Here is a 25,706-nt window from a genome sequence, read left to right as displayed (position 1 = left end):
AAGAATTAATTGCTTCCTTATACAATAGCATCAACAACAAGTGAAATTAATTACAAAGTCTTAGTTCAGCTAGAGAAGCTTATCAGCTACTTAGAACAAAACTTCGTTATCATCTGTGGAGGAAATGAAATCCACATTTCTGTGAATCTAAGATGGCCCTTGTCCATTGCAATCTAGTGACCCCACAGAAGGAAGGCTACCTATATTTTTGCAGGCTATTTTTGTGTGCATCTTGTTCCAGGCTAACATGCAGCCTGCATGCATACCTACTCTTTGTAAAAGTATGGCAAGAGCAAGACTTAGGCACCCACGTCAGGTCTTTCTAAGACAAAAAAAAAGCTGATGCATTCCTCCCATTCTCAGGGCTCCTCTCCCAGCTGGCACACCTTTGTGAGAGAGCTCTAACCCTCAGACCCAGGAAAATAACACCAGAAAAAAAAACCCCAAACATACCTGCTTCTCATTTCTCCTGAATGTTCCTTTGACTTGGGATGCCAGGCTGATTTCTCTGTAATAACTAGGCTTAAAATGCAATGAGAAAAGACACATTCCTTGTACAAGACAAGAAGCATCTTAACAAGGCTGAAGAATATATGCCATACAGTGAGTGCACACACTTGTGGACAACTCTCCTGCCATAACATCAAGTGTCAAATGAGGTGGCTACTTAAACACAAGCTTAGGAAATTAAAATTAACTATTAGGACCCCATATCTTGTTCCAACAAAGAAGCCCCACTACTGGGGAAAAACTTAGAGAGAAGCTGTGCCTTAAATGACTCCATTGTACATGGCCTAGCAATTTTGAGTAGAAATCTTGGAGAAAAATATTTCACCTTCCTGTCTATAAGCTGGTATTTAAACACCTATATCTCCACAGTGTCCAAGTGTCTCCAATTAGGAAAGAACCTCAAAAACAAAAATGTAAAAATAAAGCAAACCATGCAGTTCAACAGATTCACATTACTAAAAAAGTGGGGAAAAAAGGAACAACTCAGGAGAAACAAAGGAAAATCCTACCTTACTACAAACATTCAAAGGCATGGCAGGTTGAAAGGCAGCTGAGACAAGAATACTTGTAAATCTTATGTGGAAAAACAATACAGAGGTCACTCAGCAAATATGACAGATGTCCAAACCCTATAGAGCAGGTAGCTGTGCAGCACCAATTATAAAGAAAAATTATGTTAAGCTGCTGTTTCTCTTATTACAGCTTTAGTAAGTACGTGCTAATAAAAGAAACTATTCAGTATACTACTATGTTGACTTTTTTGGTTATTTTTTATTGAAAGAAAGAAAAATACATCAATACAAATGTTCATAAGAAAAACTGAGCAAAACTAATGTTTATTAAAAGAGAAACATATTAAAAATATATCAAGAATCATACCCATCTATAAGCCTTTACATCATTTTATAAGACAAATCTCCTGTCTCAAGTTTACAAATACAGAATCAGTACATTCAGCTCAATGTAAAAGCCACAAAAGTAAACAGTGCTTGTTTGCCACTGGTTTGTATTACTTATTTTCCAGCTGCATAATTCAGTATTTTTCTCTGAGCTTTATGCAAAGTGAGGTAAATTCTATCCCACAGCACAGCAGCATCTGACATTATTTTATTCATTCACATTCATAAGGTGTGCCCTCCTTGAATATTGAGGTTTCTAAAATATATAGACAGATAAGTTCCTTCAAGAAATGTCTGGCTGAATTGCAAGCTGAAGTATAAGGAAAAAAATATCTAATTCAAATCCTTCAAAGTCTTCCTCCCTCTTACACAGAAAGGTAAGACTTATGGCATTTTCATCATAGTTGCATCATCTCATGATGATCAAACTGCAGGCAGAAGCAACACAATCCCATGCTGTGTTTTTAATCATTAAATGTAAAAAAAAAAGGAACAATTATTTCCTCAAAAGCAAATTGTTTCCCAAAATAAGGTGCTCAGTATTGAATTTCTAGAAGAATAAAAGCCATTACAATCCTTGAGCAGGGTAGGAAGGAAACGTCACAAAGATCTTTGAAACTATGAATGGCAAAAATGGAAAGCAGGTAATGACCGTTCAGTCTTGAAGAGTACGTGGGCATCAGCCAGTAGAAAGTTGAAAGAAAAAGGACACATTTCCTCCTCAGTGCATAGTTATTATCTCTGGAGTTCCTTGCAAGATGATGTAAATTGTAAAAGTTCATGAAGTTCAAAAAGCAAGATGTAAAAGTACAAAGGGAATCAGTGTTTCCCCAAACACCAACACACCTTTGACAAAAACAGGTGCATCACTCAGTGGAGTTTGAAATATTATTCTCCAGATGCTTGAACTGTTTGAACAAACCTCCCCAGTCATCTGGCATCAAAAAATGTAAACTGAGATAACTGGGCTAGGTAATTTCTTACTCTGCCAAATATAAGGAAGCAACAGGCATATTGTACTGTAAATCCCTTGAATTTTCATCAGAGCACATTATCTGCAACTAATTATTAGCATCACGTGTGCTACTCCCTTCCCAAGACAAGTTTCCAGCTATTAATTTTCAGTGTTCTGTCTTGAACATCATGGCTTTTGTACACTGCAGCCTCTCTGTATCCTCAGCTCTGGAAGCTGCTTATGTATTGGACTTATTCATCATTTTCTTCAACTTTCTCCTTTGCAGAGCCAGGTTTAGGGTTTTGAAGAGAGTGTCCTTGTTGTTCAGAACATTGTAGTGATTCACTTCCACTAACCTGCTGAAATCATACGGCTCAAAGGTGAAATTTAGTGTACGGTAAGGAGAATCTTTTGACTCAATGATGAAGTCACCAAAGGATTTCTCTTCTTCCGACTCACGTTCAACTCCTTCAGCAAGAAAGAAAAATAAAATCAGAAAAAAACTCCAGCTGTGGTAGATTCATTTTACTTGGATCCTGCAAGGAGGATATCACAGATGATTCTGTTGAACCTCAACTTTTTCCCCAAAGTTCTTCCTCAGAGATTTCAGTTCCTTCAAGATCCAAAATATTTGAAAGTTGAAGGCAAAGTATTATTACCCTTTCTGTTTCCACTAGGCCCCAAAATACAGTACTAAAATACATTTTCATTGTGATAAATTGTTTATTTCAAAATAGGCAATATAAATCCCAATTCTTCCTGAAGTGCTGTTCTACACTAAAATCAAAGACATGCCCTGAGTTCAACTGACCTTAGGAGGTTGGTATATAATCTTCAAACTATGGTAACAATTTCTTAGCACCCTATCACTTAAATACCAAACTTGAAAGATGATTGTAGTCTGCTAAAAACACTTTTGCTTGTTGCTGTTACAGAAACAATAGTTCTGAGTCACATTCAAGCATAATGCTCTTCATCATTGATGAGAAAATGCAGCCAGAGCCTGGAAATCATTACAGTATTAATATAGATGGCATTAATAGCATGGCTTACATTCCCCTTGCCAGCACCAGTTCTGCCTGTTCTTTACTATGTATTCCAAACGTTTTCTTCAGCATGCTGTTTCCTCCCCACATGGAAGAAAAAGGACATTGATTTTTGCCTGCCTTGTCTTAAAGGTACAGCTCTATGTTTCATTCCAGTGCTCTTCTTTGATGGACTGAGGTGAGCCTTAAGGTCTATATTAATCACAATAAATGATCATTTATCACTTGATCTCATGCTACAAGGGCACAGGCCAATTAATATTGAATTACATGATCTGACATACAGATTGGTCCCCAACACTTTGCTGCTTAGTTTTTTTATTCATATTCAATAAAGAAATGAGCTTCTTATTTAACTTGTTTAATAGTCCTTTTCTTTATATTCAGAGTAACTAGAAGTAACAGAATCAGGCACCAGGGAAGAAGGTTCAGAAAGAAGCAAAAAATGTAAGCTAATTTTGATCCTTCCAGCCATTAGATTTTACTTTTTTGTCAGCCTCTTCTCCCATTCTTCCTTCAAAAAAACTAGTGGAAATGGATTCCACCTTAAATGTAAGCAACAATTTATTAATTACAGAGTAATATTAAGAAGAACAATAGGAGAAACACTGAGCCCACTGAGTTTTTCCCCATTAACACATCCAAATGATTGTAAAAAGAGCTCTTTAAGATACAGTTCCCTTACCTGGAGCTTTGTATTTCTGGAATGTGTCATTCACCAATGGGAAATGAAGTACAATCGGAGCCTTTGGATTATTATCATCCACAAACATGTAACACTCTTTTGGTTTCTTTTCATCTTCCTCACTAAATTTAATTTTTGGAAAAGGAATTTCCCGCTCCTCACAGTATTTCTGAGTCAGCTCTAAAACCTATAGTCAAAGAATAAAAATAATTGCAACAGAATACTAGCAACACCTCTAAGATCATCTAACCGCAGTCCTCAAGGGGAGAGAGACTTTCACTGGAAAAAAAACACAAAGAAGAAAAAAGAAAAGAATAAAAAGTAACAGAAATCCAGCTTCAAATCAACAGAAGCAATTTCTCTGGCTGGTGGCATAGAACAATGAAGACCAGAACTGAGAACTGCTACCAAATATCAACAGTTTGCATCTGAAGTTTTTGATATTTTGCTATTGTAAATCTAGTCATCTTGACTTTCCTGCACTTAAAATGAACACTTGTATATACAAAAAATAACTTTTTTGCTTGAAGAAAACCACCAGTAGCCACTTTTCCTTTAGAAGTATACATCTAAATAACCATGATCATATGAGCCAAACAAATTTACATTAGCATTTATTTAGGCTTCTGAAAATTTTTGTATCTTATTACAGTTGTCAGCTTTCCATCTCCTCATGAACTTCACAGTAAAAAGCATAGCAAAACAATGTTTGAAATGTCTTTTCCTTTGAAGATACACTGAGAGAGCTGGGCCTGTTCAGCCTGGAGAACAAAGGCTCTGGAGAGACCTTATAGCAGTCTTGAGGGCTGCAACAGGGCTTTTCACAAGGGTATGTAGTGATAGGACAAGGGGGAAACGGCTGTAAACTGAAGGATGGTAGGTTTAGATTAGATATTAGGAAGAAATTCTTCACTGTGAGAGTGGTGAGGCACTGGAACAGGTTGCCCAGAGAGGCTGTGGACTCCTCGTCCCTAGAGGTGTTCAAGACCAAGCTGGATGGGGCTTTGAGCAACCTGGCCTAGTGGAAGGTGTCCCTGCCCATGGCAGGTTGAAGCTAGATGATCCTTAAGGCCCCTTCCAATCCAGGCTATTCTATGATTCCATGAAAAACATGAGGATTTATTTTAATTCATTTGTTGATTAGTGTTTGTATTCAGCATCAACTGATCTGCTGCCATTATGAATATGATTCTCTGCTTTCATCTTCATTTAACAATGCTCAGCTACATCTCTCACCTCAAATGGAGCATCCCAGGAAAAATTGAATGACAAGATAACATCCACATCCCTCTCTGGCTGAACCACCAAAGGAAAGGGAGAGTTGATAGAAAAGCCACCATCCACTAAATACAAGCTCTTTCCCATGGGGGTCAGCTGATTGGGAAATGCATCCAGATGAGTACCTGAAAGACATTCACAACACTAGTAACTAAATTGATTCGTTACATACCTCTCAGTACAAGCAATAAATGAAGCTTATGCTAGTGTTGCAAGAAGAAAAAAGACATTCCAATGCACACCTTCATCTGAGACTGACCTGTAAAGTCTGATGATGAGCATGCCTTATATGACAGAATATACATAGTGGGTCAAATTTTTTGGTATAGTGTAAGAATGGGTATATTCCCTGGCTTCAGTGGAACAAAGTCAAGCTCACTTATGTCCTGTGACATTAATATTACAAAATATTAACACACTTTTTAATATCCCAGATACATACAGACTCGTTTACCTTTCCAAGTGACGAATTTCTTGATGTTAACATAATCTTTATGAAGATATAATCCCTGCATGAAGTTGAAGGTTTCTCCACACGTGACCCGGGACTTGAAGAAATCCTGAAAAATTTGTAACAAGAGGCCTCCAGGTGTAACAAAGCGAGTCTTCAGTCGAGCTGGGTCTCGGAAATGGAATCGTCGGCAGTCATCTGGACAAGTCACAGAAGGATGCAGAACACATACAAAATGCTTGTCTAGCTCTAACATTTCAATCAGACCTTTTTCTATGATATTTAACCAGCTGTCTTAAGGCTGAATTTGCCCTCTAATAAGAGTACTGTAATGAAATTTCAGTAAGTTGCGTATTCAATAGTCAGTTAATTTACTTGCCCTGTTTAACAGGAATAGTATTACTCACAAATCATTGCCCAAATTCATTTCAAACCCACACAAAGAAACCCTTGTTACCAAATGGCAACCACTTCTGTCTCCTAAGAGAACAGCAGTTAGCTGCACACAGTAGCATTTACAGTTACAGAACAACAAAAGGGGTGGGGTGGGAGTGGAAATAGAGCTGCAAAGGGAGAAAAAAAAATTCGCTTCTTCCACTACTTACTATAAGGCTATAAGTGGAGAGACCAGCTATCAGCCTTTGATACGCTTCCTTTTCACTGCTAGGAAGGCAACGTACAAATGGAGATCAATGCATACACATATAACCAGCTTATCCAAGATTACAAAAAGCAGGCCAAGGGGGAAACTGAAAACCTATTTTCCACTTCCTGCTTAGCAGTCCAGCTTCTGTTCTTCCTATTCTCATGATTAGGACACCTGCACTGCAATATGTGTTTAAGACAGCTCCCAGAACTAGCCAAATTTATAGTGAAAGTCAGAGAGAAATTTTTTTAAAAAAAGAAGAGAAAGTGTACTTAAAAAACATAACTCCTCTGTTCACTTCATGTGTGATCAATGGGAATAACACACAGTACAAGCAAGATCTGTCCAAATCCATTCTTTATGCTCATCTTGAAAACTACATAAAGTACATTTTTGAATCATGTCATTTGTGATCATTCCAAAACCAGAAATCTTTTGAAAAATCCAGCTATATTCATGAATGTTCTTACCTACAACTTTGATAACATCTTTGAAAGAATCCAGAAAGCTCAGTCCTATACCAGCCACCTTCAGGCAGATATCATCCAAGCTGGCAGCAAAGGCACTGCCCCACATTCCTACAGAAGAAATAGGGAATCATGTAATACTCAAAAGGCTTTTCACAGTGTAACAAAAAGGCCTATAATTCAGCTGCCATTTATCATGGGAGAGAGCTGTCACTTGACCCCTATTATTCTAACAGGTAATATTTGAGTTTAAACCTTTGAGTTAATCATGTGACAAATTCTGATATGATAATGTAATGCAGCAATTTCTCCAAGAGAAAAGTTCTGCTATCAGCAAGGAAAAGACAGCAAGAGAACAGGAAGAACAAAGCAGATGTTTTTGACAGGAACTTCATAATAGTCAACTTGTAGACTCAGGACATCAGACTGTCATATTATGAACAAACACCTAAACTTCTAGAGAAAGATTTGGCATTTTTCACTTCTACAGGTTCTTCAGGAAGGGACAAGAAAGCCATGGGCTTGGGTTGACTAGTCCCAAAAGCAGCATAGTTCCTTTCCATCTCCCTATTCTAATCATAATCATAAGACCATACCTTGTAGAAAACAAATCCTGGGCTCTGGATGTTTCTGAACGAGCCGTCCCATGAAGAATTCACTGTCAAAGTCCTCTGTTCGGACAAAAGCTCCATATTTACGAAATCCAACTTCATAAGGAGTGAACTCACACCATTCTAAGAACAAGCCAACAGGATATTTACTCATCTCAGAGTAAACATAAGTGAAAATACTTGATTGATAGCTGTTCCCACAGGAGAGATAGAAGGGAGTCTCCCTCCACTTTTCACCATCACTATGGAGTTCCCTAGCCCTGTTCTTAGTAAGCCTCTATCTACACATGATTAACAAAAACTCTTGTACAGGCTTTCATTGACTAATTACCAGCTCCTTTCTTCCTGGCCTTTGAGGAAAAAAATCCCATCATGCTCCATCTCGACTTTGCTACTGCATAAATAACCTGCCTATTTCACTTTTACCTTTAAACCGTTTTGATGGCTCCCTTTTCCATCACAAATGGAAGCTACTTCATCTTTCTCAGCTTTTCCTCACACTACATACCATCTCTCAGAAACTACTACAGTACTGACCTGAAAACTCATTTGACCCACTGTGTCAGACTTGCTTGTCTGTTTATCAAAGTGTCCTCTCATGCCTGAAAGATTTCCACAAATAGTTGAACTCCAGACCTTGGCCCTGCACTGACCAACCCTCAAAATCACAGCATGTGTCTGAAAGCATTGTCCAAATGCTTACTGGGCTCTGGCAGACTTGATCAAATCAAATTCATTGTCATGCACACACATTCCTTCAGAATAAAACAAATAAGCAAAAATTTCCCATAGTGGTACACAAGTGGACACAAGCATTTGTGTTCCTTTCTCCCTGTATCTATCCCCAGTTGGTGCATCATGTTTAAAGTTTCAGTGAAGGACTGGTCTTCATTTTCTTACAGTAAGAACTCCGGCTGCTAAACCCCACAATTCTGATTGTGGTCAATCCATCATTTTACATGAATCCTACACAAATTTGTTATCTGAGACTATAAAAGAAAGCTGTCACCTAATTACCAAGGATTCCAATTCTCTGATTCAGACACAGACACATTATAGGAATCTTCTCTCTCAGCTCCTGAAAATTTCAGGCAGTTTCTGGCAAAACATGTGGAGTGGCCAGCAGAGTTGAGTCTTGTTTCTACATTTTAGCCATGATGAAGACATTTGCTATCAGGATGATAACATTCTGCCAATCAGTATCCTATTGCCTCTTGCACCACCAGCTGCTGCTTGAGTCACGTTTCCTGTTGTCAGCAGCTCACTACCCAAGGAACTGGATAGGTGAAAGGAATGTATTGATTTTAGCAAACAAATATAAATTTCCATGTTCATACCTGCAAAGTCACCACCGCTGATATTTGGTCTCACATTGACAGCTGCATAAATAGGATAGGGGTTCTGGGCCCATTTTACTGCTTCTTGCTGATCAGATAGCTTTGATGAATCTTCCTGGTCACAAGCAAGGAAGGACAAACACACTTAACTCTGGTAAGTTCTGGACCCATACTTTGATAATTGGAAGTTGTTGCTTAGCATTTTTGACTAACAATACTGCTAATTCAAAGTCCCTTTTCCTCCCACTAGCCAGGCATATGGTTAGATTTCACCAAGATACCTCTGCAGTCGCATGTTTAGAAAGCCTAATGTTATTAATAAACTAGTTATGGCTCTGATTTCCGATCCCAATTACATAGCAAATACTTCACAGCAATGCCATTCTGGAAGGCCAACCTCATTCTCTCGGGCTTATCCTGTCCAGTACAAAAGCTATTGATTTAATAGCAGTCATTTCAAATAAACACAGCATTTTTCTATAGCACTGATCTATATGCCTTCAAAGTTGTTTGCTAAAGAAGATATTACGCTTATTCCACAACACCACCTATGCCAGAATAGCTCACAAAGTTGGAGAGTAATTGGTTCCTTGACAAAACATGTGGGTGTGTAGAGCTCCCACCTGGAAGACAAATAGCAGTACATATCCAAACAGGAACTCTTTTACCTTCTGTTGTAGGAAATATTCCACAATAAGGCCCCACAAATCTGTAACGGAAACTTTCCGTCCACTAATCTCCATTGCATTCAGTTCCTGGAAATAGTATTTCAGTCGTTCTGGGGAAAATGCCCCTGCTTTGCTGCTGGACACCATACCCTGAGCTCTTCTGATTGCATCTTGAAGGTCTTTCTGCGACCAGTCAGGGTCTTGATACAGTGTTGATAAACACCTGAAAATTTTTATATTAATATCATCAGCAATAAAACCCCTCACCTAAATAATAATTTTAGCTAGTTATAATTAATGCTGCAGCACTTGAGGAGTCTAGCTAAAAGACAAAACGTTGTGAAGAGCAAAGAGACCATGATAAAGGATCTCTGAACTCTGAAATGGGCCAAAAACCCCAACACCTACAGGGCAACTTCATCCTGATTGTTAATCTACCTTCCAAGGATGATCCAAGCATCATATGCTAGCACACATGAACCAGTTCATAAACACATTAACTCCAGCCTATAACAACAACCATGACAGACTGGCTGACAGCAAGAGTGCTACTGCAAGCAGCAATAGAGGCCATAGCCTTAATCAGAACACTGGTGTGATTATAGGAGAAAAATAATTTGGACCATTGGCTATCTATATGAACAGATGCCTAGATTTATTTGGAAGTATCTCTGAATCAAAGGGGGCAGGCACAATGTCAGTGGAAGACAACTAGGTACATAGGAGTCAATGTAACACACAAAGCTCTGGAAGAGAGGGTTACACTGTTAGGTTGCTCAACTTCTCAGTGAAATAATTTCACAAAAACAATGTGTACTTACAAAGCATGACTTCATCACAGATTCCAAGAACAGACCTACTGAAACATTCTAGCTATGTCTAACGTTGCTCCAATCCACCAAAGGCCAAGACAGTACTATGCCTATTTTCAGCCACTGAGGCCATTTTGGAAGGTGATGACAGTGGCCCATGTGGACATGTTTCCAGTGACTTGCACCATCTCAGTTATCTCCTTGGTAAGAGCAGGTAAATGGGAAAGGTTTATAAAGTCAGGGCTCTGAGGTAACATACAGCAGTTTTATTAACGTAGTATGTTCTAATATTCAACTGCCACACTTACACAAGCAGCAGATTCATAAATCTAGCCACTAACTATATGGGTTGGACATGATGATGAACCTCTTAGACTCTTAAGGATTCCCAACAAAACTCATAGGTGAAAATATTTGACTTTGCTACCTGTCTACAGATGGCACAAACGTAGTTTTGGCCTCATTTTGCATCAATACTACCATATTAAACTATTAACTTTCTGGAATCTACACTGCCTGTAGCTTACCAAGTAGAGCCAGAAATCCCACACAGATATGTAGCAGCATCTAAAAGGCCCAGCTGCTGAAGCCCAGCAAGACTGCCATAGAATGATGTCAGTGCTCTCATTCCACCTCCGGACCCCAGTACTGCTACAACTGGAACCTGCAGACAGCAAAGCCAGGAGTCACAACCACAGACTTTTGATTGCCAATAAATTACAGAATTAATGCCATTTAAGTCCCATTTGAATAAAAAAGAAGATATAAAAATATCTATTTCTGTTCACATTTCAGTAAAATAATTTCAAGTTCGATTTCAAGCAAAGCTCCTTTCTCTATTTTATAACTGAAATATACTTTTTACTATAAAACATAGCAGGATCTCTTAGGGACAGTCACTGAAATTGTTAAGTGTATTATCACACATTTGCTTTCATACAGTTTACATATAAGAACAAAAACCCCCAATTATTCTTATAACAGCAGCCAAATACCTGTGAGCAAGGTATCAGGCTATCTAGAGGTAAGTGCCCTCAAATAAGCAATTAGGAAGCTATTCCTGTGGTCTGAGCTTCAATTTAAACATTCTGAAACAAACTTTCCCAATGTTATTCCAAGCCCAAAACCCAAGATATAAGAATTCAACTAAAGAAAGTGCATGCATTGTGAAATTTCAATGTTTTATGTTCCAAAACACACACTCCCCTCAAAATTTCAGAAATATAACATTTGAGACTTCAGAACAGAAACATACTAGGGATCTATCTCAAACCACAGTGAATGTAAACAATGTTTTCTGTTGGTTACAGGCAAGGATTCTTACACTGCCTGGTTATCAACCAAGAATAAAGGATTTTACCAATCTCAGTACAGCAGTGTGCTCAATACCTCATCTTTTAGAGGGGATTCTCTTAAGTGAAGAGTCTTCCTCAGTGCCTCAGAAACTATTTTCTTCCTTTTGTCCAAAAATTCTCTCTCTTCTCTACAGAGGTCGAAACCCAGACGTATATCAAGATCCCAAGTGCTGAAATAGAAGTTAAGACAAAATCCCCCCAAATATTTTTGATTTGTAACTAGTATGGAAAAGCAATTTCTCTGAACACAAAATCTAGGTGCCAATCTGAATCACTGGATCAAACTCTTAGATGGTGTATATACTAAAATTTCATCTAGCTTGTACAACAGCATTTGGAATTAAAAATTAAATGTATTTCTGTCTTAGTGTTTAAATACAAAGCTTGGGTCAAACAGTGTTCAGATTAAGCTTCAGGAATTTCACAAAGGAAGAAGACATTCTCGGTAGGTGAAAAATATTGTATAAGGAGCAACTGACATCACTGTATTGACATGTGATGGTGAAATGAGAGGAAGCGCAATTTTAAAACAGAAGTTTCTGAACTCAAGGGGCAGAAGGGGGCAACTGAATATAATAAACTTACTATGAGTTTATTAAAGCAAGACCTTCAGTTGATGACTGTATACCCAATGACCCTATCAACCTCCTAGCCAGCTGTGGAGGAATGGCTATGCGAAAAGGGACATGATCTCTTTGGAGCTGACAACCCAGCTTGTAGTATGGTGTAAGGCCTACAGCAGCAGTGACCGAGCCTTGAACCTGCTGATAAGGAGCAAGCTCTGCCTGGCAGAGCTGGCTCTGACCGGCTCCGAGTCTGGTGTCAACAAGCTGCCTGGAATTCCAGGGAAAATCCCGGAGTGTAGACAGACACCAGCTTGCACCAATCATAAGTTTGCCCTGGACACTTGGACAGGGGCAATAAACCAATCATGTATCCGCTGCGTTCACGTACACTGTGTGAATATCTATATATATCTTGTAAGCACTAAGAATAAAGGAGAACGACCATACTCATATTGAGACTCATCGTTACTCCGGGTCCGGATCCCACTCCAACATCCAACTTCTCAGTTTTCTGTTATTCTTTCCTTTTACTCCTTTCTTGCACCCTTTCTCTATTTTATAGTTTAAGCTCTTCACACACAGAGATGGCCTTTCCTGTTTGTCAGTACAGCACTGCACATATTCTGGGAATTATCTGCACCTTAAAAACTACTTAATGCTTAAACCATCAGCTATTTAACATTTACATATTAGGAACACAAAATTTGTATAGATCTTAGCAAGACTGACACCAATCCAATAGATAGTAGCCGCAAAGTGAAGAGCCACAGCCTTCAGAAGAAAAATAATCAAAGATATTTTTCTTTATCCCAAGAGATCAATGGAGAGAACAGACCACCACAGAACAGTGAGGAGACTCACTCAGCTCCTTTACTGTGAGGATAAAGGCCTTTCCTGATTTTTAGAGGACTTCGAGTTTCCCACTTACCTCTCTTCAGCTTTCAGACTCATATTCAAACTTTGTCCCTGTGAAAAGAGAGAGCACATCTTGTGACTGAAAGCCATTACACAGGTGGAGTTACTAACTAGAGGTTATGACATCAATGGGCTCACCAGACACTAACCAGAACAGTACTCTCACCCATGAAATGACATCTCTGAAACACCTTTCTTTTACCCCTATTTTAGACGTTTTTAATAATCTCTGCAGAATGTAAAAACATACTCAGAGAGCAGTGTGAAAGAAACTATTTCTTCTGCAAGCTTCTTGCTTTTCTCCTCCTCTTTTCTCTCACACTCTGACAGACTTTGTGCTTTGGAAAGTGATGAACTTAGCAATTATTTGGCAAGACTCAACCATTAAAACATTTTTAGAAGAACAGACTAATCTCATTATTTCATTCTAGATATCCAAGAAAGCAATACTCATGAGACTTACGTGTAGTTTAACTTTCCAAAAGTCCTCCATAAGCAATGGAGGACAAAGTTATCACATGCATGTTAAACCAAGTGTGAAATCTTGACAGTACCTCTCCCAAAGAAACGACTCTATCAACTTTTTCTCCAACAGGAAGGGAATTAACTGGTACAGTCCCCAGTCCCAGAACTGTAGTATGCTTTTCAATATCAGGGTTCACGCCATCCTAGTAAAAACAAAATTTTATTTGAGCTCTTCAGAAAAAAAGTTAAAGATAGGACTTTCATATGTCAAAAGAGCAACCAACCCTTAATATTTTTATAGCTAAATCTTATCCAAAAGTCTAAGGCTTTTCAAGCACATCCTTTGTGTGCTTGACAGATCTTTGACAGGATTATTTCTGTCACTCAAATAATTTTTAACATTTTTTTTATAGTTTAGTTTTGGTTTGTTTGGGCCTTTTGTTTGCTTTTAGGGGGTATTTTATTTGTTTGTTGGAGTTTTTTAATATACATGTCTGCCACAAACAAAAAAATCTTCATCTCCAAGTACAAAATTTCCTCCAAAAATTGATGTGTTCTGACATGTGTCAAGCAAGTGAACTTGCATTCTGTCAGCTTTTGACATCCACAGGTACCTGAATAAAACACAAAACCTGATGTCCCTGAACATCTAAATAAGTCTCTGGCCTTCTTATGATCAAATCAAGGCCATTCAATTTATGTTTAAGGACCTTTCCATGGAACTACGGCACTAGTTTCAGAATGGATTTATTCAAAAGTGGGCTGTAAACTTTGTAGCAGCCAGCACAGGATGCTTACCTGTAGGACAGATATCGTTTGCTCCAGCTCCACTTGCAGTTCTGGACACATTTCTTTATCCACATGAAAGACAAATGAGGTTCCATAATCTTTCTCATTGTCTGGTGTCCAAGGAATACACAGCTGGTTTTGATATGCCCCTGGGACAGACACTTTGACCTCACAGCTCCCTGTGCATTAGAAAAAGAAGTTTCAGCCACAGGAGTCATTTAAATAAATGTTGAAAATCCGGTACTTGTTAAGTGTAGCTGAGACTATGAAAACACAAGAAAGAGTTCTATTGTGTGGTATCCAGTGGTAGTGACCTGATATTATTTAGTATTAAAATTAAAAGCAGATTTCAGTAAATCAAAATGCACCATGTAGAGAGAGAATCAAGTCCCCCCTCTCCCTCAAGGAATAAACATGTTGAAAAGTAGAGCTGACAAACTCTGCATGCAGCCCTACCTTGGTTTTTCTCTCTTGTGCTTTCCTCTTTGTTGACAGTGCCTTGCAGAGACAAGCAAGGATGAACCTATGAAAAGAAGAAACAAGCTCTGGTTATAAGATTTTTAGTTGACTTCTTTGTTGAAGCTTAATCCACCTACTATATTAGGTGTAGGCTTACACCTGCAAGCTGTCAAAAAATTCCATTAAGGATTGCTTTGTCATTTCAAATGGAGCAAGTTTTGTTTCAGTAGGACAGGATTATCTGTTCTTGTTTCAAATTCAAAACCACCCTTCCTATTCCCATTACTGGTTGGGGCTTTTTTACCACCAGTACTTCATAGTTACAAGTTGGGGCTTTACTGTTGCTTTACTTTTTTTAAATGCATATGTGAGTACCTGTTCAGAACCTGCTCAGATCCAAGCAAGCACTTCATAAATTCTGCCATGACTTCCTTGTCCAGACTTGTCCATGTCCTCATGAAATTTAGCCTCTCACACCGTTCAATCATCAGTTTCCCTTCTAGAACAGTAGATGAGCTACTTAATTGCCCACAATTGCCCTAAAAGATAAGAAACTACTCCACTGCTTGAATGTAAGACTGGTTTGCTACAGGAAATCAGAACACAAAAGCCTCTCTCCCATGAAATAATTTGTAGAGCTGTGCTGTTAAATGCCACTAATTTTTTCAGGAAAAAAATATGTTAATATTATCCTTTTCTCCTTACAAAAAACAAACATCAGTCCAGTCCCTTTTCTTTGGAGGGAGAAAAGAGGTAGTAACACCTGCACTTTTAGTGTATAACACACCAATTTTCTTAGATTGATTATCCCAAGGGAATAGACAAATTCGTCAAGATGAAATGTCTCAAGTTTGAGAGTGGAAGGCATCACCTGCTTACTAATGGGATTGATAAAAGCTTAGAAATCATACACGTTAAGATAACTACACCTGGCCAGCAACTAGGCTAGAAAACTTGGTACAACCTTCAATACTCACTTGCCTCCTAAAGACATTTTTGTTTACATTTTTTATAGCAGCAAGACTGAAAAAATCCAACAAACAACAAAAACCAAACCACACCTTTCTGTGAGTTGGTATCTAGTTTTAAAATCTAGGAAGATTTTTAAATCAGCAAATTAAAAAAAGAGAGGCAGATGCTGGAGAGAATAGGAACGATTTGGGAGCAGGAGTGGAATAGTCAACAGTTTTTGTCTTCCTGCTACTAAAATCTTACCTTCAGGACTAAATCACAACATATATGATTCTGACTTTCATGTACTCACCACAAGGACTCCATTGGTCAATACCTCTGTAGGGGCATCTGAGCTGTGAAAGCAAGAGAGTTAATGTAAACGAGTTCTGGTTTTAATTTGCTTCATCCTACTTTACAAGCTAACTGCCTGGATAAGCTGTGGGGTGCAAAGGACCACAGTGTGGAAGATCTCTGCAAACACCAAGTATATTTCCCTTCACAGAACAATATGGGGTGGGAAATACTGAAGAAACATATTTATCTGCAACTGTAAGCATATACTATAAGGTCTGCCCACTTCAGTTATTTTGATAAACCAGAGAAAAGCTGAGCTTAGATAAACTGTCAAATAGATAAAGTATTCATTTGCATATATTGCAAAGTAATCTGTGAAAGCTTTCCACTTCTAAGTAACTCATCCAGAAAGGGTTCATTTACTTTCAATGAAGTCCAGCAAAATTGTATTTCTTTTTTGGTACCACCAAAATTTTGCAGCATTAAGAATATCTTGGTCAACCATTAGTGAATCAACTTGAACACCACAGAGAACTAGAAAGCACTAGGTTTTTATGGGCAAGACTGTCCCTGCACAGAAAGAAAGGAATTAAGACAACATATCTGCAGAGTGCAAGTTCATTAAGTTCTTCAGGTATGACTCACCATTTCTCCAAGTAAAACTCTACATCCAGCTCTTCATTAGCCTTTGAAAACAAAAGTTGTACACTGGTGACCATTGATCTTGAATATAATTATGAGACATTTTTCTAAGTGATTAAGCTTCCTTCATGTTACTATAATAACTTGTTGTTACAGTAACTGGATTTGTTGCTTTTACAAAAGCTCCAGTCAAATTTTTTAATGTTTGAATTTATGACTTCTGTTGTTGCTCTGTAAGCATTCCTCTCCTTCTGGACATGTCCTATATGATGAGATACATCTATGTTTGAAGACACAAGTGCACACAAACAAGAATCGGCTCTCAGACTCATTTCTCTGCTAATAAGAAAAAAAGACCTCTTCTGGCTCAAGTATCACTGCAGTTCCATCTTTGAAAACAGCTTCTACATGAGGCTCTGTTCTTCCTCCCATTTATTATTTCAGCAGCTTGCACTCTTAGCTCATTGCTGTCTTTGTCTTCTACAGCCACCTTTACTCCTACGGTAGCATACAGCAAATGTTTGATACCAGACCTGAAGCACCTTTTAAAATAACCAAGTAAGGCACTTTGGGTAATTCTCTTGACTAAAGTTGAAATTTCTAGTTCCATAATTACAGATCAAGATGACTTAAGCATTCAGCAAATGGATATCATTAGTGGGAACAAGAAAGTTACTAAGCCTCTTTCCATGATCACAAATCATTTGTAGTACCTGTGGCACTGACCAACACACCCCTGCTAACTGCACACTAGTTAGCCTACTTCTGACCACACCAACCGTGCTGAAGCCCAGTTTCTCAAGAAAACACGTCATTAGCTCACCTTTAAACCAGACCTGTTGTAGCAATGTGTTTGCAGCATTTACAAAAGAGATCAGACTGGTGATGTGATTTTACCTATGTAAAGTAAGTTGTCTGGTTGTAAGTCCATAAACAGATGTGCAGGTACTGAGAGCAGCTGATACACACCAATGTCACCCACATGAAGCAGAGGTTAAATATGCTAATCATAACTCAGAGAAAATAAGCTTTTCTTAGGCTTTTGACTTATCAGATATACAGATAACCTTTGCAGCAATGAACTTCTTCACTGCAGACTGATGATGATGAACTAAATAAGACTGTCTGCAGTCTCTACAACAATAACTGAGTGCAAATGCCCTTCATTTTAAAAGCAGGTTATGATCCTCTAAGTCTCTTGAAAAATCAATTCGTTTTCAAGATGTTTTAACATCTTCTTAAAGCAGTAATCCCAACTTTTATTTAGCTGGGACACTTCAAAATCTGTCAAAAATACACACACAAAATCACTAGGGATTTTAGAAACACTTTAGTTGTCAGTGAAGCCATAATATACTGTCATCACCTGCTGATTCATTTTTCCCTTTTGGCTTCTACAATTGCAGATAAATCAACCAGTATGAACAGCCAGGTTTCTGTAATCATGAGATGCAGTTATTCACAGCCGAGTCAGGGACTAACCTCAGGGTTCAACCTGAAAGTGCGCAGCAGGGGCTGACCCAGCTTCATGCCTCCTACATCAAAGATGATAGACGTGAGTTCATCACTGACAAGGACATCCTTATCATAGAGTGTCAATTCCACAATGTTCTAAAACCAAACAGAAACAAACAGTCTAAGATGAAGGGACAGAACCACTTCCACAAACCTGGGTAGCCATATACAATAGACACCGTGCACTAATCAATACCCTTCCCCTTTCCCTTTCCTGAAGAAAATTCACTATTTACAGCACAGTTAGGCAAAAAATGTTCTCAGCTGTCAGCATTTAGCTAAAACATTTTCTGAGCTTCCCAACTAGAGAGAGGCTCTAGATGAATGCATGTGACAATACTCTCCACCAGCTTTAGGCATAGATTTGCCTGAGGAAGCAAAAGCAATTTCCACTCTTTCACCATGATTAGGATGTAATCATTTCCTAGTGATAAGTGCCAGGACCTATCACTTCCTGCTCAGCACTGTCTCAGAGCAGGTAAATTGAAGAGAAACACAATAAGTACATACGGCACCCAAAAAAAATGGCAACACTGGTTTTAAGGGTATTGAATGAAGTATCAAAAGCAAGCCAGTACACAAATATAGGTAGTCCAACCAGGTCCACAAAGTGCACTCCTTACCTTGACAGCACTATGGATTCGATACTGGAAAGTTTCATTCCATTCTGGGTTATCAGAGTTGTCAACAACCTGAGTTCGGGAGACTATTGGAGATGCAGTGGGCAGCTTTAGTTCCACATAGCAGTCTGCTTTGGACACTAGAGCAGAGAGTGTAGAGACAGACACCAGAACAACTTTAATTAAACATATTCTTTCTCATGAGCTCCTTGTTTTCTAGATCTTATTGCATCACAGAAAAACGTAAATTTAAGGCTGGACTTCTAAAGCAAAAGCCTTTAAATAAAGTACATGCCTTTAAACAGAAGCAATTTGACAATGAGGTACACATATTTCTTTTTTTTTTCTGGTTGATTCAAAATATAAAGCCCTTAATAAAAGAGACTACTATTAAAAATTAGTAACATCAACTTTTAAAAAAGTATTATTGCTGATCCTGGGCACATCGTCTCTTGTCCTGTCACTCAGCAGCACTGAAAGAGCCTGGCTCCATCCTCTTAGCACCTTCTTTTCAAGTACTCATATGCAACAATGAGATCCCCATGAGCCTTCTGCTGTGCCAGCTAAGCAGTCCCAGATCTTTCAGCCTTTCCTCATGAGAGATGCTCCAGACATTTTAGTCTTAGTGGCCCTTCACTAGACTTTCTTCAGCAGTTCCAATCTCTCTCACAGTGGAGGGCCCAGAACTGGACACAGTACTCCTAATGCAGCCTCACCAGTGCTGAGTAGAGGGGAAGGATCACCTTGCTCATCCTGTTGGCAATGCTCTTTCTAATGCAGGCCAGGATACTGTCTGCCTCCCTCGCAGCAAGAGCATGATTCTGGCTCACAGTCAGCTTGCTGTTCACCAAGACCCCAGGTCCTTTTCTGCAGAGCTGTTTTCTAGCTGATTGCCCCCCAGCATATCAGCTTCTCTAAGAGAACCTTATGGCAGACAGTGTCAAAAGCCTTACTAAGGTCCAAGTAGACATCATTCACCACTGCTATAACCTCATCTAATCTGGCCAGGAGCTAAGCTGTCCATTTCCATTCCCTGAAAATAACTGATTGTGTCTCAGAGTCCTTCTTTCTTCCAGTTAGGGTCTCTTCAACAATGCAAGTATGGGAACCATTCCTCACTCCAGCTGAACAGAAAGGCCATAAAAAAAGAACTCATCACAGTGTGATTCTAGCCCTCAGCCTTTCAGGAGGGTTTTCTGTTCCCTGAACAGCTATTTAGCATTCCAAGTAGTTCAATGTTGGATGCCAGACATAAACTTAAGGCAGACTACCTTACTGGATTGAATCTCAAGTAATTAAATCTCAAATGAAATTTAAAAATCAAAATGCCCCAAACAGCCCTGAGGTCTTTACACAGATGTGTAAATGGAAAGGAATATATACCATGCTATCAAAATCAGGAAGAGATAAAAAGCAGTTTGTCTTGGAATCAGTCAATCACCCACTTTTTAAAGGCTTCAATGACAAACAAATAGCAGGTACATGAAAGAAAACACTACTACGACTGAGAAAATAAACATTTGGAATACAGAATTCAAGACTTCCAGATTCAAGAAGAGTGTTGAGCAGGAGGAAGGGTGAAACTTGCCATGAGTGGGGAAGGCTGAATCCAGAGAAAGGAATACAAAATGGGCCACAGTAGAACAGGTAAAGCAGCAGAGAAGCAAAACATTATCAGGACTTACTTGATTTTGTTCTGCAAAATAGCAGGCTTAATCTGCAGTTTGGCCTCACATCACACTTTTAACATACACACAATGCTCTACAACAGAAGCTTTTGTTCAGACATAAAGGCAATACAGTGCATGTAACTAAGAATCTCCCTTAACAATGCTACCTGTGTTAGAGGTATACACAGAACAAACAATCTGCTTTCATAACATCTTGACTAAATACTTACACAGATCTGTACCCTTGATGTTTCTGGCTTGGAGGACTTTTACTGTTAGGTTGTAGTAAGGATGTTTTTCCCGCTGAAAAGAGAGGAACAAGCTCAGCATGTAACTCCACTGCAATGCCTGTGCTATAATCACACTAGTGTAAGTCCAGAGAAATGGATCAGACCAGTCAGCCCAAAATAAACTGTTAATGGGTCAGTTTGGGAACATATGCAGCACTTTCAATTTCCTGGAGGAACAGTAAAGGAGTCTAGAAGAAAACTCAATTCCCTTTCAGCAAAGCAACAAGTGATATCTTAGGTTAACTCCTCATGTACTTCAGAAAATAAGTACTTTATTTAGGGATTCCTCTAATTATAGAACAATTTTAATTCTTTCGTTAGTACATTCTTGCTGAAGGATAAGCAGATACCGAAGCTGCTCCAATAATTATAATCATGACTCAGCTAGTCAGAGATGACTTGCCAAGGGCACATGCAAGCCAAGGGCAGACATGACAAGAATCTTAACAGCATGGCATACACTGTTTACAATGAGGAAATGAAAGACAGTTTCTTGCAGGAACACATACTTCATGGCAGCTTGAGCAAGAAAAGACAAAACTTAAATTGCTTTTCATTCTGGACTCTTACTGCTATCAGCACTCTGAATGTGCATACCACTTTACCAGCACAGATCAAAATGAAATCCTTGTTCTTGAAAACTTCTCGGAGACTATTTTTGGAAAGTAATATTAGGATCTAAATGCCCAGATGTGAAGTGGAAAAAAAAGCCTGACCAGATCCTAGAAGATCATGAAGGAGAAGTGGGGAGAGGGCAGGGGAAGACAAGAGAAAACAGCTTGAGGTGATTTAGTACAGAGACTGCACAGAAGTAATTGTGTAAGGCTCAGGAACAGAATGGGATTCTGCCTCATTTTCATCAGTTATGACACAATCCTGGCCAGCTAAGAACTATTTCTATTCTTAAATAACATTTTCAAAATGCTTTTCACAAGTGATCACTACCTCACATTAATAATTTTCTACATGGTTAACTTGACGCCAGAGTTTAATTTCAGATATGATAAGAATTCATCTACAACTGAATTCAACAGGATCTTCACTTACAACAAAATGCTGCAAACTGACAAATGAGGCACTGGAACAGACTGTCCAGAGAAGTTGTGGATGCCTCCTTCCTGGAAGTGTTCAAGGCCAGGCTGGATGGAGCTCTGAGCTTTGTGGTCTAGTGAAAGGTGTCCCTGCCCATGGCAGGGGGATTGGAATGAGATGATTTTTAAGGTCCCTTCCAACCCAAACCATTCTATGATTTGAAGAAATAGTATATGAAAATGTAGGCCCTACATATCACTAAATGGGATGTCAATGAAAGCAGTGAACCCTGAACTGTTAAACTCTCGAATGTCCCTTATCTGATAAATGGAACTATACTATGTTTGTTAAGCAGTCACATGCTTGGTGAGTTTTTCTTATCACTTGGAGATACTTGCCAGCTTTTGCCAAACAGGATTTGAACAATATAATAAAACCAAGGCATACATAGTATACTGAACATCTTTGGACTGGGTACCATCCCCCCGACCAAGAAGCGAAGGGCAAAAATTACATGTGCCAATCTAAGATACTTCATATGCAGGTGTCAAATTAAATTTGTGCAAATAAACTCCAATTATACTACCATAAATCTTAAAGGGCTCTTGTTTGCAGCATTGACATGTTGAAGATACTCATTCCCTTATGTGTTTCTGGGAGCAAGACATGCCTTCACAATGAATTTCATCATGAGCTCCACCCTTCAGATGCCAGTTTTTCTTCCTTTTTAAACTTTTAGTAATCATCTATCTTTTATTCAATCACTGGCACTAGTTTCTCCGGCAAAGTCTGACCTTTATACCTCATCAAATTGGGGAATGGATTGGTGACAGAAATTCAAGATTGCATATGTTAGTCTCATCAACTTCCTAAATTTGCTGCAACTCTTCAGCTTATTAAGAAATAAAACTACATAATCACATCCCCACAGCCATGAAAACAATCTTCACACACTTAGTCTGGCTTTCACCTGGAATTCAGGTGCTATCAGCAGAGGAAGCACAGAACACCCTATCTTCCTTTTATTGCACACCGTCTGTTGAAATATAGTTACATGCTCAAAAGAAAGTCCTTTCCAAAGGTCTCTAACAACCTTTGATTTGTAGGCAGTCATTAAGCTGAGGATACATTTTTCACAACCAGATCATAATATAAGGGCGTATGATCCAACAGACTGGTCTCCTATGCCTGTGCTGTCAATTATGCCAGAACCTTCTCACATGCCTTTTGTACTTATCTTTAAGCCAAGGCACAGCAAGGTTACAGCACATTTCTGTGTGAGCCTGCAGAAGTAATGAAGCATGGGAATATCATATATGCTCTATCTGAATGACTGGGGAAAAGACAGTCAATAAATCTGTATGGCAAATGGGCAACAAATAATGATGATAGTTCTGCCTACGCCAGTCTATGTGACAGCATAGCAATGTATGTGACTGATGCAAGGTAACAATTTCTAGTTTGCTCTTTTCCAAAGCTCAGGAGAGCAAAAAAACCTCAAACCTTTAAATCCTTAGATGAGGGTTCAAGACTGAATTTTCACATACCTAACCTTGATAACAACTGTCTGTACCTTTCATCTAATCTGAAGATGCTGATATAGCAGCAAGTGACTGTAAAACACATAATCCCAGCACATGACCCAGCAGTAGTTACTCTCATTATCCAGAATACCTGCCTTTATACAGTAAGCACTGGGATCCATTCCACATCTCTCAGTGCATGTGGATTATTCATCATAAGCACGCCAGTTTCATTACAAAAATGTTGTCATAGCAAATAAATGCAAGCAAATAAAAATGTAACTTCTAAGACATATTTTATTTTGTGTTCAGCTAATGGGCAAATCAGGTAGTTCAAAGAAATGTCCATTTTACCAATGGAGCACTTTCTCCCCATCTTGTTCCTGCTTCCACATAAGCACTGCTGCCCACCATTCCCTTCCTTGTGGCCAAAGTGTCACAAGTTTCCTTTTTAAATCCAAAAGCAAACCCTTGGCTTTCCTAGGTACTCCTTGCACTTTCCCTCCTCCCCAAAGAGTGTGCACCTGCAGTCACAAAAAGGGAGTTACAGACCCAGCCATAAGAACCATGGTCTTCTGGCAGGCAAGATTTATAATTAAGTCGGGTGATGAGTACTGCTAGCAGCTCAGTAACACAACACTGCGGCAAACCTTGGGCTCACTCTCAGTTTATTGTTGTTTGCCTTTAGAAGTGCGCAGCTAAGGCTAAACTCTGGAAAACTAAAAGAGATCTGATCAAGTCAAATTCACCTACAAATCCAAAAGGGCAATCTGCTGCCCTACTCCTTGCTCAATTGCTATCCATTAGTCCATACAAAATCTCCCCCTACCAGCCAGCACAAGTTTGCTAAGTAGTGTCAAATTTTTTTCTATTTATAGAGTGCCTGAGGGGAAATATCCTATTCAGTGGTTTACAGGTTAATGGAGGCTAACACTAGCCTCTTCTACCCCGATTTCCAAAGTACTAAACAACAACATTAAAAAGTCAACACGATAATTTCTATCACACAGCATGCAGAAAGGCATACAGGCAAGTATGCCTTTAACGATCACCTCAATTTTAAATTGCAGATTGGGGGGCTGCCATGAGACAACACGACATTGGTAATCAGATTGCAGGTCAGATCTCCTAGCCAGACTCCTTCCCTAACATTTAGTCTAATTCAAAATCAGTTATTGGCCAGACTGTCTTATACAATGAAATGATTTCACACCAGTTAAAGGACAAAAACACCAAACCACTTTATCTGTTGTGGTTGCACTGTATTATGAACAGGGGCTGAAGTAATCATTAATCTTTGTCTACTTGAGATCATTAATCCCTGTGGAATGAGATAGAAAGCAAAAAGAAAGGGAATTGTAAACAAGGGTATTTTGCAAGAAAACTCATAAACAAGACTTTATCACTACTGATGACAAGTGCAGTATTCTGGACACTCACCCCCCAAAAGTACTTTTCACCACCTTAATGCTGTTCCCCAAAATCTAAGGACACATAGACCTGCTCTGCATTGCCTCGCTCAGACCCTAGATTTAATGAAGACCTGGAATCTCCATTAGCATTATCAGTAGAAGGAAATGTTGAATAACAACAAACTTTTTAAATGCTGCAGAAGTGCAGGACCTGTTTGGCACACATGCAGCAAGAGGAAGTCACTCCTGAACACGTTGGCTAAGGAATGCCACCTCAAAGACAGCACCATGATTTGTCTTACCCGCCAGTGATAAAACCCAGTCTCCTTCCTCTCTTTCCTTTGGAACAGCACAGCTGCCAGAACAGGCAGCACTCTGGGTGGAAACAGGCCCCGCAGCACCTCATGGAACATGGGAAAAGTGTCCTGTCCTCTCTGCAGAAAATCTGACAGGGAAACCCAGAAAACAAGGAGACTCCCCAGACGCCGGGCAGCGTAGCTCTGCTTGCTGCATCTGAAGTCTTGTGCAGGACTGGGCTGCATTCCAGCTGTGAGAAGCAGAGGTGTGGCCCATGCTTGCCAAACAAACCAGTTCAAAACCTCGCTGGCAGGTTTTTCAAATACTGGTGCAAGATAAAGGCAGCAAAGCAGCACCAAACAGGGAAGACCTGGGTAGGAAGAAGCACCACTCTGTGACTAAGCTGCAACATCAAAACCCTCAGTCCAGAATTTCTTCAAGAGTTCCAGCAACCTGATCTACAACTCTGGCCATTTTAAATCCTCTCTGGAGTTTCAGCATACACTAAAAAAGTATTTTAAAATAGAAATTCCCATCTTATAC

At 39.1% G+C, this 25,706-nt stretch overlaps 1 protein-coding gene across 1 annotated transcript; it reads right to left on the bottom strand.

The window, feature by feature from the left end:
- Window positions 1–2,602: 2,602 nt before the first annotated feature.
- On the bottom strand, window positions 2,603–25,279 carry PLA2G4F (phospholipase A2, group IVF). Its single transcript, XM_009073778.1, has 20 exons — window positions 25,169–25,279; window positions 20,840–20,912; window positions 18,943–19,079; window positions 18,287–18,415; window positions 16,808–16,848; window positions 16,179–16,221; window positions 14,912–14,978; window positions 14,465–14,634; window positions 13,756–13,869; window positions 13,215–13,252; window positions 11,755–11,890; window positions 10,893–11,029; window positions 9,554–9,776; window positions 8,886–9,000; window positions 7,534–7,671; window positions 6,941–7,048; window positions 5,828–6,022; window positions 5,332–5,498; window positions 4,096–4,282; window positions 2,603–2,832 (listed from the first exon to the last, which is right to left on the bottom strand). The coding sequence occupies exons 1-20, from the start codon at window positions 25,277–25,279 to the stop codon at window positions 2,603–2,605; spliced, it is 2,559 nt and encodes an 852-aa protein (XP_009072026.1).
- Between the last annotated feature and the right edge of the window lie 427 nt (window positions 25,280–25,706).

Source organism: Acanthisitta chloris, unplaced genomic scaffold, assembly GCF_000695815.1.
Source record: "Acanthisitta chloris isolate BGI_N310 unplaced genomic scaffold, ASM69581v1 scaffold774, whole genome shotgun sequence".
Lineage (NCBI taxonomy): Eukaryota > Metazoa > Chordata > Aves > Passeriformes > Acanthisittidae > Acanthisitta > Acanthisitta chloris.
The sequence above is the reverse complement of the archived record's forward strand: the minus strand, read 5'-3'. Positions and strand labels throughout refer to the sequence as shown.